Below are 14,471 nucleotides of genomic sequence, written 5' to 3'. Positions count from 1 at the left end.
GTCATAGAAAAAATTTTGAAACTGAAATTTAAGGAAATGAATTTAAAATTCTGATCATTAAATATTCAAAGTCTTATTTCAACTCATAAATAGGTAAAAGGACTTTTATAAATGATGTTTCAAAATTTTATCAATATTATTTAATTATCATTTTCATCAAAATTATGATGTATTTAATAATTAAATAGAGTAAAATATTACAAATGGCTCAACGGTAAAAAGTCTTGTCATATGATTAAATTAAATTACTCAGAATATAAGCATAATGAAAAACAGCAGTATGATGAGCAGTTGCATTGCGCTAATTATTGTTTTCTACGATTATGAGTATCAATTATCATTATGCTACGTGTTGTGTTCTTGCATTGAGAATATCAGTTATAGAAACAAACGTTTATGCGCCACACACGCAACAATAGTAATTAACACACTGACTAACTATAATGCGCACACCCGTCACGTATACTGAAGATCTTTAGTTTATATTGTATAAGTGTAAGAAGGTTCAGCTAACTAATTTTCTTGTTTCGTTGTTTATTAAGATAAACAGCATTATGATTATTAGTAGCTCTATGCGGTCATCACATTGCAGTGTAATGTTTCACTGACTGATCTTTATATGTCACACTTTTTACATAAAATAATATTTAAATGAGATATTTTATAGAATTCATTTACTAATAAATAAAAATATTCCTCACAAATGGCTAATCAAGTGAAAATAAAAAATTTTCAACAGAATCAAAGCACCAAAGAATAGAAAAAATGAGCATAGTTAAATGGTAAGAATAAAATATTTTTTAAAGGAATAACAAACAAAATGTAAAAAGGTAGTGCAAACTTTCAAGAAGTATTCAGGGAAATTTATAAAGTGCAAAGCTTTAAGCTCTTCATGTTTTTACTTTCACTACTAGCATTTACTTTTGCTCTTTATTAATTTTATTTCATTTTTGTTTCAACTATATTGTTACTTTTGTCAGTACTTAAAATTCTTCTTTTATGACGCTCATTTATATAAAACACAAATAAATCATATACCAAATTAGCATTGCTGGAATGACATAAATTGCTTAGACAACTAATCGCTCATTATTTGATCTAACCAAATATTCATATGAGTATGCGATATTTTTGTGATGCCATTTAGCCTCCCAGAATTCTCATCAGTTTACATATATCAACCCCCTTTATATTAAGTCATGGATTTTTAAAAAACAGTATGATTTCTCACAAATGAAACTAGATAAATCTTTCTGCAGATGCTTTTTCCCACTTCTTCATATCTGGAATACACAAATCTTACAAACTACTGGAGCGTATAGGATCAGTCTACTTGAAACACTTTATTTAGGCACATTGCTTTCAGACGACCTTCCTTTAAAGTTGCCTTTGTCTAATCGCTTCTGTAAATGTTTATTCTGCCTGTTGTTCTTATACTTTCCCGTTTTGACACTGAATGCTACATATGAGTACCATCATACAAGCACTTATCTTTCTCACCTCACCGCTACATATGCTAATCGTATGAGATAACGGCCGCAGCATAACAAATGCGAATTTTTAGCCTGCTGCACACGTTACTAGTACATCGCGCATCCTTTGTTCTGTGCATTTATTTGCTGGCATCGTTGGTTATTTATTCAATGAGCAACGACTGATATTCAGCTGACTTATATCAGTGGAACTATTTTCATCAACATTTATCATCAGTCGTTGCAAAATTACTATCACCTAATTACTAAAAAATTTATAAAATATTTAAATGTATTTATTATGTTTCATATGTGCTGAATACGAATAAAACGTTTCAAATATAAATATGCAGTGTGTTTTTAAAAATAAACATAATTAACACTTCACAAAATGATAAAAAATGAGCAGGGCTGCAGGTAATTTGTCGATATTAAAAAAGTTTATTACATGACTAACGCTTGAAGTTACAAGAAAATATCATCTTCAAATAAAACAATGGCAGTTCAAAAAAACTTGACTCTAAGATTGTAGCAGTGATCTAACTTCAAATTGAAAGAGTATTGTTTTTAGATTTAATTTTGTTTAAATTTCACTCCAAAGTTATGATTTTATTCAGATATTTTGTAAAGCTCAATTTTAATTGCCAAGTAAGCAACGCAAATATTTAAAAAATGCTTTTTTACTCAGTTAATCAGTTGTGCTATATGAGAAAAAACAATTTTATTGAAATAAAATTTCATATTTAACATACATTCATTAATATTTATAAATAAAAAATTTTCTGATAACCCACCTTTACGCATTTTTATTTAAGGACTACGTAAAATGCATCTGAATCCGCAAAAATTGAAAAATTTTACCAATAAAAAGACAGTTCATTTTTTTAATAAAAAATACCCCAAACAAAACACGAAATGTATATTAATGATACTTGATACTTAATGTAAATGAAAATTTTTTATTAAAAAAATTTTTAACTTAAACTTAAGCATTATATACTGTAAATGAATATTTTTGTACTTGATTACTTCACACAGTAGTGGTTAGTGAAAGGTAAAATGATGTCGAATTTTTATTTATGCTTTATATTTTTATAATTTTATTTGAATTATAATTATTATGATATTATGGTTATTTAATATTAGTGTTGATTCTATTTAATTTATATTTTAAATATTTTAGAAATCAGCTCGAATTCATGGATTATAATCAGATGTTGAACAGTTCGCGGCTGTTGGCTACCAGCTTGCAAGATAAAGAAAATGGTCTGAATCACATGATCGCATCGATGAGACGGTTGTACAGCACTGTGGTCGGTTTGAAAGAGTACAAGGATTGCGTTTCCGAGCTTGAGTCAGCTTCAGCGGCTAGCAATCGATTCGCTCTTATTGAAAATTTGAAACAAGAGAATCGACAGATCCGACTTCTTGAAGAAGACAATCGTCAACTGTTTCAGATGTTGAATGAACACCAGGCAGCGTTGGATTTTATAATGCAGCGTTACAGGGAACAAATTAGAGAACTTCGACGAAAAAACGAGATAGAAGCGGCAATTGCTTCACAAATGTTTGCCGCTAGACAGTCACGTAATTCGCGTGATTTTGAAAAATTGATAAATTATTTGGTTGCTTTTGACTCGTGTATTCGAGATGGTGAAAGGGCAAGTGCGGCAGATTTGGAAGAATTGGCACGGCTGCGTTTGGAAAACTCCGTTCTTCGGAAAGTGATTTTTGAAAGTACAGATTTGAAAATTTCAAGTGAAAAGGAAAAGTAGTTAGTTATTTCTACTACAAAATTTTCAATTGATCGTGTAACTGCATATGCTGGATGAACTGTAATCATTTGGCCTTTACTGTTTTTTCATGTTTTATATTTGTAGTGTGATTTTAAGTTTCAGCGAATATTATTTTAAGTGAACATTTTTATGTCCGCTTTGACTGTTGTTATTAAAATCTGAGAAACTGAAGTATGACACTGTTATTGAAATCAAGAATTAGAGGAAATGTAATTTATAATTATTTAATATGTAGGTAATAAGAAAATTGCAACTTCAGTTTGGTCCTGTTTTGTAAGAAAGATTAATCAGTAATATCCGAACATTTTTTTGGAAAATTAGTTTTAAAGATATTATTTAACATTTTAATTAATTATTAGGAGGTTCTTCATTTAAGTTTTCAAAAAGTGCATTTAATCAACGTCATCCTTACTGTAGATACTTAATTATCAATTACTGTGAAAGTGATTGTTTGTGGCGAGAAAGTTTATAGAATATAGAAATTGTTAACGAGAATATCGAAAATGAGTGTTTCACGTTTTTGCAAAAACATTTCAACTAGAGAAATGCAAAGAGTGATGCGCATCCTATCTCCGGTGAACTGTGAACAACGTCGGTCATATGCTGGCCCAGTGTGGTACCCTGATGGTAAATTCTACAAAAGGTTTAATAAAGTTTATTTTGAAGCGGAAACTATATCCGACGGTTTTCGTCCTTCAGAGGCGGATCTAGCTCGTGCTCGGATGTTGGATGATGACCGCCGACCGAACTTAACACCTGACCTTGTTGAACGTAAAGTGGAAAACATGATTTTGAACTTTGGTCCGCAGCATCCCGCTGCACACGGTGTCCTACGTTTGATGCTAGAATTGGACGCGGAGATTATACTGAGGGCGGTGCCTCACATCGGTTTGCTACATCGTGCAACGGAAAAGCTGATCGAGTACAAAACGTATACGCAAGCATTGCCGTATTTTGACCGTCTTGATTATGTTTCAATGATGTGCAATGAGCATGCATTTTCTCTAGCCGTGGAAAAGTTGCTCGCTGTTGAAGTGCCTCCACGGGCAAAATGGATTCGAGTCCTTTTTGCAGAACTGACGCGTATTCTTAATCATATTCTCGGCATTACTACGCATGCGTTGGATGTAGGTGCGATGACACCTCTGTTTTGGCTGTTTGAAGAGCGTGAGAAATTAATGGAATTTTATGAACGATCTAGTGGCGCCCGGATGCATGCCAATTACATTCGACCCGGAGGCGTGGCAGTGGATATCCCTCTCGGTTTGCTTGATGATATCCATGCGTGGGCAAGTGGATTTTCCGCTCGACTTGACGAAGTGGAGGATGTTTTGACCGAAAGTAGATTGTGGAAACAACGAACGATCGATATAGGTGTAGTGACTGCAGAAAATGCATTGAATTGGGGCTTCAGTGGGGTGATGTTACGCGGTTCGGGCATCAAATGGGATATACGGAAAACTGAGCCGTACGAAGTCTACGATCAAATAGAATTCGACGTGCCGATCGGTACTAAAGGCGACTGCTATGATAGATATTTAGTGAGGATGGAAGAGATGAGACAAAGTTTACGAATAATTGATCAGTGTTTGAATCGCATGCCTGCTGGAGAAGTTAAAGTTGACGATCATAAGTTGGTTCCGCCAAAGCGCTCCGAAATGAAACGCGACATGGAATCGCTGATTCATCATTTCAAATTTTTTACCGAAGGATATTCAGTGCCACCTGGTTGTACATATGTACCAACAGAAGCTCCTAAAGGAGAATTTGGTGTTTATCTGGTTTCGGATGGGTCGAGTAAACCTTATCGGTGCTATATTCGAGCTCCCGGTTTTGCTCATCTTTCTATGGTCGAGCCGATATCTAAATATCATTTTATCGCCGATTTGGTGGCAATTATTGGAACTTTAGATGTGGTTTTCGGTGAGGTAGATCGATAATGTGTTCGTGCTTACACTGCTGTAGGCAGTGAGTTTTGAATAATTTACATTTGCTTACTTTGAATAATTTGTAATATGTTTTGCATTTAAACTGTGAATTAAAATTTTTGTGAATGCATTTGTAGGCGTGCGATACGTACAAGAATGAATTTATTCGAAGAGATTAGGATTTATATATACTTTGGGTCAACGGCCTGACTTCGTGCTCCAAATGCGTAAATTTGGTTAATCATACAGAAAATGGTGCATCCGTATGTCACTACATGTACCCCCACCTGGTGTCAGCAATATTAGGAAAAACAGTTTGGGATTCGAATGACGCAGCCAAAACGTGTTCTCTTAGGCAGGGAATTTTTTGATTCTGGGGATTCAGACATTATTTGGGAACAGTAGTTCAATGAAACAGGTAGAAATGCTGGTTTCAGTCGGTCCACACCAACCAAACGTCGATCTACATTTATTTCCAAACTGAAGAATTGTGCATTTCTTTGTATGACGCGATAAGGTCCGTCATACGGTGGCGTTAAGGGATTTTTTTCAGGGCTTCTTTCCGAATGAGCATGTGCGTGTTGTTCATCAAATCTTTATGAACAAATGGCGTTTGCTCACCGTGGCAACTTGTGGCGGTGGGCGTCATTTTCTGTATAACATTTCGGATATTGGATATGAGATCGAAGCAGTGGCCTTTTGGTTGTGTTGACGAGATCATGAATTCTCCAGTTCTTGAGACATTTGTTTGCAGTAATTTAAAGGTGTTAGGCGCAAAATCTTAATCTGAAAGGAGCTCATTGCAAAGACTGTACAGAAAATCAAAAATTGTATCTTGGTTTCATGTGTGTATCTCAAAAATCAATTTGGTTCCATATGTATGCGTTAAAAAATAAAAAATTATTTCACTGTATTTGTTGGCCTACTGCTATCTCATTTCATTAAACTTCATTTAGTTGCCATAATAATAAAAATTTAAATTGTATTACAAACACTAATTACTAAAAACTGTCAAATAAAAAAATATTTAAAGAAAAATAGCTATCATACGAATGTGAAAACAACGGTATTTGATAAAAATGGCATCAAATGTACTAATGTTACGGAATCAGTTGTTCCATAATCAAAAAATTTGGACCAATGAAATAAAAATATTTTCGCTAATCAAAACATGATAATTTAAGTCAATGAAAAATTAGCTGAGAGAACCAATCTTATGAGGCCATAAGTATACAATGAGAAGCTAGGGCATAATTACCCAATGAAAACACGATTTCCATAAACCAATAGGAAAACGCGATAAAAATCCTGACCGCATAAGGCCAAACCCATCTTTATTTTCTGTAAATTATCTAAAACTTCTAAACACAAAATTAAAAAAAATTATAAAACTGGATAAGAATTGTAAGCAAAACAAATAAATGAAACAGTCATTTTCCCAGACATTACTTTTGCTATTTACAGTATGACTAAATTCAAATTTTGAACTTTTATATTTCACTGTATGCAGTGTTTTCCTGCAGTTGTGTTAAAAACAAATTCCAATGTTTATAAAGCAGGTGTGTTATTATTTTACTATTACATATTATAACTTACAAACAACAATATTTATATTTTCGTTAATTACTTTTGCATTAATTATTTTTTATTTCCTTTCTTTTTCACTTCAGAATAATTTACACTTCTTTACTCTATGAAGCATGACAGCTCAGCTTTATATTGAAATATAAATCATTCACTATGTAATTATTCTATTTGTAAAAGAATTTTAAATACATCAATCGAACATGTATGCACATTTATCATTAATAATTTTAGATTGTTTTACAAGGATTTCGTAGTTATCGTGACCAGACAATAGTAGAACCTTTCAGTTCCAAGCACAACGTTATAGGTATAAGTGAAATATAAATGTTATATTTTAAATGACGATTACATTTTAAGTTGGCCGAAATGGATCTGGAAAAAGCAACTTTTTTTACGGTGAACTTTTACAATATATTTTACATTTAAATGAAGCTTACGCTTTGTCATTTTACAGCCATTCAGTTCGTGCTTTCCGACGAATTTTCTCACTTACGTGTTGAACAACGCCAGTCACTTTTACACGAAGGCACAGGTCCTCGAGTTTTACAAGCGTTTGTTGAAATTGTCTTTGACAATTCAGATTATAGACTTCCCGTAAGCATTGATTTCTTTATTTTTAAATAATACGCACATATTCAAATATTAAATAAATAAAAAATATTTTAATTAGAATGTAAACATGTTCAGCATGCGCAAATGAAAGGATTTTTGTTGAAATGTTGTTAGAAAGTAGAACCTTTAGAATTTAGTTGAAAGAAACAAAATACATTGGTTTGTGTGTTAATTGTTTATACTGACATTTAAGTTTGAAAAAGATGAAGTTCGACTGCGACGCCTTATCGGTCCAAAGAAAGATCAGTATTTTCTCGAAGGGAAAATGATACCGAAACAAGAAGTGCAAAGCTTGCTAGAAAGTGCTGGTTTTTCAAAAAGCAATCCATATTATATCGTAAAACAAGGAAAAGTATGCATCTTCTTTGTTTTGTCATAAACTCGTTACCTTAGACAACACAGGAAAATAAAAAATAAAAACTTATATGTTTACAGATTAATGAATTGGCTACTGCTCCTGATTCATACAGACTGAAATTATTAAGAGAAGTGGCAGGTACGCGAGTTTACGACGAACGCAAAGAAGAAAGCAATGTATTGTTACGGGACAGCAGTAACTTGTGATGTTAAATTTATATTATTGTTGAACTGCAAAATTATTTTCGTAGAAGCTAGAGTTGAAAAAATTATCGAAGTACTGAAATATATAGAAGAACGTTTGAAGACACTCGAAGAAGAAACACAAGAGCTAAAGGAGTATCAAAAGTTAGACCGAATGAGAAGGTAAGAATATTTTTTTATTATTCACATTAATGGTAGTATTTTTGTCAAGTGCATTTAAAGAATTTTCAAAGATTTTTTTTTCTTTTGCATGTATTCGACGTTAAAGTGTTTTTTCAATTTGCATTACGTTTTATTATGCTTTCGAAGAACCAATTGCTGGTTTTGCATGGTTAACTTATATTAACATTTTAATTCCCAGATTTAATGAAAATGATCATTTCGAATTATGTGTGGTGTACTGTCATAAGTTAAGTAAAAGCAGGTTAGAATAGTACAGTCAACTTCAATTAACATCATCAAGAAAAATTTCAACTATCTGTTATAAATGTGAGCAATAAATGTTCAGGGAGCAGGTGGAAAAATAATTTTTTCATGCCAGAAGATGAACATTATTTTCGTAAATGCGCTTGACACATTAAGCGATTAGACAGAAGCCACTCTTTGAGAAAATATGTGGGCCTGTTTCGCAATCTCATTGGTCAATTTCGTCTTCTAATCTGCTTTGCTCTGCTTTCGTCATTTTTCTGTCTGTTTTTTGTTTGTGCAGCGTTCAGTTATTCTCTATGTTGCGCTGTTGACGCTAATAAACGCTTGTTATATATCATGCATTTCTATCATATTTCACAATAAAACATTTATTATATGTATTATATTATTTAATGAATTACATAATATGCATAACAATGCTTTAACAGACAAAGTTGTTATAAAATGTACAACACTTTCTTCCAGTGCTTTCGACCAATTTCTTTACAATTCGACAATTCGAAATTTCTTTCGACAAATTCGACTAGTATTATTGCGTTTATTTTTCCATCAGCATTAATAATTAATGTATTGCTAAACTAACAAATAGTGTAATGCAGATTAGAAAGCGGAAGCAGAAATCAGATTACGCATCAGGCCCTCAAGGAATAGCTTTTGATCTTTATTGCAAAATTGAAGATGGCGGTTTGCTTGACATTACTGAATTTTGTGACTTCAACAAAACTATCAATTTGGGAAGGTGAATCAATCGATGAAAAATTGCTGTACGTCACGCTGCCTTTCAGCAAATTGCCTGATCTTGATCAGCATCTCCACAGTCTCATTACGCCTTCTTCATCATTAAAGGCAGACTGGCATTTCGTTTACCGGTTTCCTTGTTCTTTTAGCTTCGCTTCGGCGAAAGGCACCCAATATTTTTTCACGCTTTTTCTAGATATTGGCAGCTGTTGACAGATCTAAATTTCGGGATTTACACACTTCGCGCTGCTTGGCTACTGATTCAATCTGTCGGATAGTTTTCACTTTTTTATTACTAGACGATAAATTTGCTTCTGAATTGTTAATTGGTTTAAAGACGACAGTAGCCAAAGATATAGATAAAACCATAGTATATACTGAAACTGAAGTTCGTGTTATTCAGAGGCGATAATGCTTTTGGGGAAAAACTGTTTACGTTAAAAGGAAATTCATATTAAGCCATGCTTGATGTTTGCGTTAACTTGTAGCTTTAACGTAATGCTATCACCTACGCGAATTTTCTTTTACTCGCATTTTGCTGTCTAATCAAATGTTTTCATTAACCGGAAGGCTACTGTAATTGCAATTTTGACCACGACTTATTTAGATAATTATATTTTAGTTGTTAAAATAATAATTTTTTATTTATGAATTTTATTTTGAAATTGTTTGATTGATGTTTTTTTCAGAGCATTGGAATTTACAATTTTTGATCATGAATTGGCAGATATTCGACGAAAATTGGACCTTGTAAGTTAATTAAAATTACAGGACTGTAATGTTAATAGTACAAGAGAAGATTTATTTTAGCTTGCTGAAAAACGTGAAAATTACAACGAAGGTAGTAATCAACTTCATGATACTCTGCAGCAGGCGACTGATCAAATCTATGTATGCTAGTTTTTTTCTTAATAATGAATGTTATGTGATAAACATTGCGTGACTGTTAATATTTAAAGTTTTTCACGTTAATGAATTAGGTAATGAAACTGACATTTTATTATCAAGTAGAATATGTACAGAATTTTTTTGTTTATTCAATGATGAAATATTACTTTTATTTTTGAAGAATATACAGAAGCAGTTGCGTGAACTGGAACGGCAATGGAGTGGTTTCGAAGAAGAACGACTGCAGATGATTTCTGAACAGTCTGAACGTTTTAAAGAGAAGACAAAATTGGAATTAGCCATTAGAGATTTGAAAGAGGAAGTGGAGGGCGAGCGTTCTAATCGAGTATAATTATTGCATAATTTCAGTGTACAGTCTTTATAATTTTAACCGTGTTTTTATTGAAAAAAATTTTAGCGTAAAGCGGAAAACGAGTTGGATCGACTGAAGGCAGAAATTACGGAGAAACAAGCCAGCTTGGATCAAGTGCAGCCAAGATTCAATGAATTAATAAAACAAGAACAACAAGTTAATACAGAGTGAGCGGTTTTATTCAGTTGAAACTGATTTGTTACATATTAATGTGATATTTATAGTTTATGAAGAAGAAATATTAATTTTTCCTTTTAATTGAGAAAAAATATTTTAGACTGGCAATTGCTGAGCAACGTCAGAGAGAACTGTACAGTAAACAAGGTTGGACTGAACAGTTTCGTTCTGCTGAGGAACGTGATCAGTGGATCAAAAAAAATCTTGCAAAAATTACTCGTCAAATAAGCGACAAACGAGATCAGGTAGTTTTTTTCAGACGGCAGTTTTTTTTTACAATTTAAATAATGCTAGTTGTATATTGTTTAACTGACTAGATTGTTCGATTGAAATCTGAGTTGGAGCAAGAATTAGCACGCCTCGACAATGTAGAAGTCCGCCTTGTTGTAAGATTTTTCAATCTTTCAATTTATATACGCTTTTTCAATAAAAAGAACTGAAAATTGTAGCTTACAAATATGAATTTTTTATAGGAATCTACCCAAGAATTGGAACAACAACGAGAAAGCATTGAGCGCAACAAGCGTCATCAGAATGAACTTAAGCATAATCGTGATGCCTTACAAAACGAAAGGCAGTATGTATATTTTTTTCGAATGATTTCTTGCGGATGCATTCAAAATTGAAAAATAAAATATCATCTTTAGAGAATTGTGGAGAACTGAATCTGGTTTGTCTCAGTCACTTCAAGCATGCAAAGAGGAAATAAATCATATGGATATGATTTTGCGATCAATAGTTCCAAAGGTGAGAAAATGTTATCTTGCGCTGTTATAATTATTTACTTACAAATTTGTAATGTAGCTCTTAATGTAAGAAAAGTTATAATTATAACCTGAAGAAACAGTCGAAGAATTTGATTACAATAGATTAATTTGTGAATAATATTTTTTGTTATTTTATGAATAATAATTTATCAGTTATAATAGTTTAGCAATGAAGATAATTAAAATTACTAAATGTGGCAATTATTTGGCATTAATTTACATTTCAAATAGTTAAGAAAATGTGGAGTGGTTAGAAAAATTACTGTTATATGCTAGTCGAATTTTTAAAATGAATTGAATTTGCCAAAGTATTTATTGCGCTTTAGGCAATTATTTACGGTATGGACAGTGTGAAAAAGGTGATTGAATCTTTACGATCACGTCATGCACATTCGAATCTCGTCGACGGCTATTATGGAATGCTGATTGAAAATTTTCAAACTGACAAACGATTTTATACTGCAGTTGAGATGACTGCTGGAAACAAGTAAGCCATGTGGAAATTGAAATTTAAAATATTATTTTTTGTTTATTCTAATGAAATAGAAATATTGTATTCCTTGTATTTTTAGATTATTTTATCACATTGTTGAAAACGATCGAATTGGTACAAAAATTTTGGAAGAGATCAATCGTCAGCGGTTGCCCGGTGAAGTGAACTTTTTTCCACTGAATCGAATTCAATGTCGGCAGCATGAATATCCACAAAATCAAGTATTTTTTAATGAGTATATGAAATTTGAAGCAGAATTGATCACATTTTTGAAAATTTCTAGTACGTGTTGCCGATGATTAACCAACTTCAATTTGAAGAACGATTTCTTCCAGTAATGCAGCACTGTTTTGGGAAAACGTTGATTTGTCGCAACATGGACGTAGCAACACAAATGGCTCGTTCTGAGCGTATGGACTGCATCACTTTGGAAGGTAAATGGCTTTTTCTCATGTAGAGACAAAGTAGTCAAACGGAAATGTTAATTTATTTTAAGGTGACAGGGTTAGCAGCCGTGGTGCTTTAACTGGAGGTTTTTGTGATGTAAGGCGATCTCGTTTACAACTTCAGTCGCAACGGTGGAATTTGAAACAGCAAGCTGAGGAACTCGAAACTCAGCTGCATAGCCAACGCGAGCAGTTAACTGTTATTGAAGGGAAAATCAACGGCGTGTCATCTGAAATGCAAAAATTAGAAACGAAAACTGGCAAAATGATGTGATAATAATGAATTAATTTAAATTTATGCATAAATAACCTTTAAATATTTGATTCGACAATAGAGATGTGTATGAAAAATTGCAACAGGATGGTCGCTTGCTTCGTGAAGAACGTCAGATGCTTCAGCAGTCTAAGCATCCGAAGGCAATAGAATTTGTTTAGAATAGTATTTTTAGTATTTGAGCAGAAAGAAAACCGACAGTTTTTACTTTTGTAGGAACGGCAACTTAGTTCTTTAGAAAGCACTCTACAGCAGCTAGAGGCGCAGAAAGAAAGTCTGAACCGAGATTTGGGTTCAGAGATGCTTTCGCAGTTGACCGTCGATGAGCAGTCTAGCTTGGAAGAATTGAACCGTCGCATACTGAAGCTCAAGGAATCTGCTAAGGTGCTTTTCAACGAACGATCTGAGGTGATTTTCAGTTTTAATTAATATTAGAACAATATTATTTAAATTTTGCATTTTTATTTAAGCTAGAAACGGAAAAGAATCGACTTGAGAATCAGTTACAAAAAAATTTACTTCGAAAGAAGGAGGAGTTGCAATTGGTAACAGATGCGGATGGCATTGGGTTTTTAGTTTTGTTTCGTCTTTTACCATAGCTTATAATTTTCTAGAGGTTACAAGAAATCTCCATGGCTGACCGAACGCAATCGCTTGACTCGCATCAGTCAGAATTGCTGATTGTCACTCAGCGAATAACGGAAATTAGTCGTCGAATGGGAGGTATATTTTATTGAATAGAATTATTTTCATACTTCATACTTTGAGTTATAACATGCATTTGAACAATACATATGTATTTAATTACGTTGAAATTATTATAAAAATTTGTTTTTTCTCGCTGTAGAATTAGAACATCAGTTGGAAGAATATTATATAGGAAAGAAAAAGTTAAATCAGCAGTTAGAAATGTGCCAGAATCAAGAGCGTGATGTGCAGGCCAAAATTACCGAAGATGCGAAGGAGATGGAAAAGATGGCAAACAAGCAAAGCATGCTACTCAGGAAGGTTCGCTTTATTTGTTGTTTGCTGTGTTAGGCATTTCGATTTCGTATCGTTATCGTAGTTAATATCACTGTTAATCTACTATGCAGTGCAATTTTAATTATTCTCATACTGCAGAAAGAAGACACGATGAAGAAAATTCGAGAACTCGGTTCACTTCCTTCGGACGCTTTCGACAAATATCATAATCTTTCATCCAAGCAGGTGACATTTTTTTAGATATTTTTGTAAATGTCATTTTTTATGTATGGGTTTATTTCATTGTTTATTTCAGCTGTTCAAACAGCTCGAACAGTGCAACAACGAATTGAAAAAATATGAAAATGTTAACAAAAAAGCATTGGATCAGTTTGTCAGCTTTTCAGAGCAAAAGGAGAAGTTGCTGAAGCGGAAAGATGAAGTCGATGGAAATCTTGAGGTTTCCATATCATCAAAACGTCAAATACAATTACGATTGTCACTTATATAATTTTTTTTTTGCAATTTCAGTCAATTATGGATATGATCAGTCAGTTGGATCAGAAAAAATACGACGCTATACAGTTGACGTTTAAGTTGGTTAGTATTGTATTTGTTGTTTCTTAAAGGAAAGCAATAGTAATATATCAGATGAACGACAATTGTTAATTTAGGTTTCGAAATATTTTGAAGAAGTCTTTCACGAGCTAGTTCCCACAGGGCGAGGTCATCTTGTCATGAAAACAATGGAGATGAACGGCGACAACGCCGTCGATTTGGCCAGCATACCACAAGTTGAACAGTTTACTGGTGTCGGAATCAAGGTAGGCAATTATCATAAACATTAAACTTATCGCTTTTGAGCACAGAGTTGTACTAGACAGACCAAACTAATAATTGCAAGGCGTGAATTTCTTTCCTCATTGCAAGTTAAACAATAGCCTAAGAAATATTTTACTTCAGTGAT

The 14,471-nt window shown here is 33.0% G+C and overlaps 2 protein-coding genes across 2 annotated transcripts; both read left to right on the top strand.

Annotated features, from left to right (window-relative positions):
• Positions 1-1,873: 1,873 nt before the first annotated feature.
• Positions 1,874-3,247, top strand: Tsp_00965 (conserved hypothetical protein). Its single transcript, XM_003376718.1, has 3 exons — positions 1,874-1,889; positions 2,044-2,120; positions 2,687-3,247. Exons 1-3 carry the CDS (start codon positions 1,874-1,876, stop codon positions 3,245-3,247), a joined length of 654 nt encoding a protein of 217 aa, XP_003376766.1.
• Positions 3,248-3,771: 524 nt separating this feature from the next.
• Positions 3,772-14,352, top strand: Tsp_00966 (NADH dehydrogenase I, D subunit). The gene is made up of 26 exons (XM_003376717.1): positions 3,772-5,196; positions 6,707-6,755; positions 7,238-7,377; positions 7,589-7,747; positions 7,831-7,891; positions 8,004-8,118; positions 8,318-8,380; positions 8,851-8,911; positions 8,985-9,124; positions 9,813-9,873; positions 10,193-10,357; positions 10,430-10,551; positions 10,662-10,806; positions 11,035-11,138; positions 11,209-11,308; positions 11,655-11,815; positions 11,901-12,042; positions 12,105-12,255; positions 12,318-12,466; positions 12,758-12,949; positions 13,156-13,264; positions 13,389-13,549; positions 13,664-13,750; positions 13,821-13,964; positions 14,036-14,104; positions 14,179-14,352. Exons 1-26 carry the CDS (start codon positions 3,772-3,774, stop codon positions 14,350-14,352), a joined length of 4,449 nt encoding a protein of 1,482 aa, XP_003376765.1.
• The last annotated feature ends 119 nt before the right edge of the window (positions 14,353-14,471 follow it).

The sequence above is a fragment of the Trichinella spiralis genome, assembly GCF_000181795.1.
Source record: "Trichinella spiralis strain ISS 195 chromosome Unknown Scfld4, whole genome shotgun sequence".
NCBI classification, from domain to species: Eukaryota; Metazoa; Nematoda; class Enoplea; order Trichinellida; family Trichinellidae; genus Trichinella; species Trichinella spiralis.
Note: the sequence above shows the minus strand (reverse complement) of the source record. Positions and strands in the feature narration are given on the sequence as shown.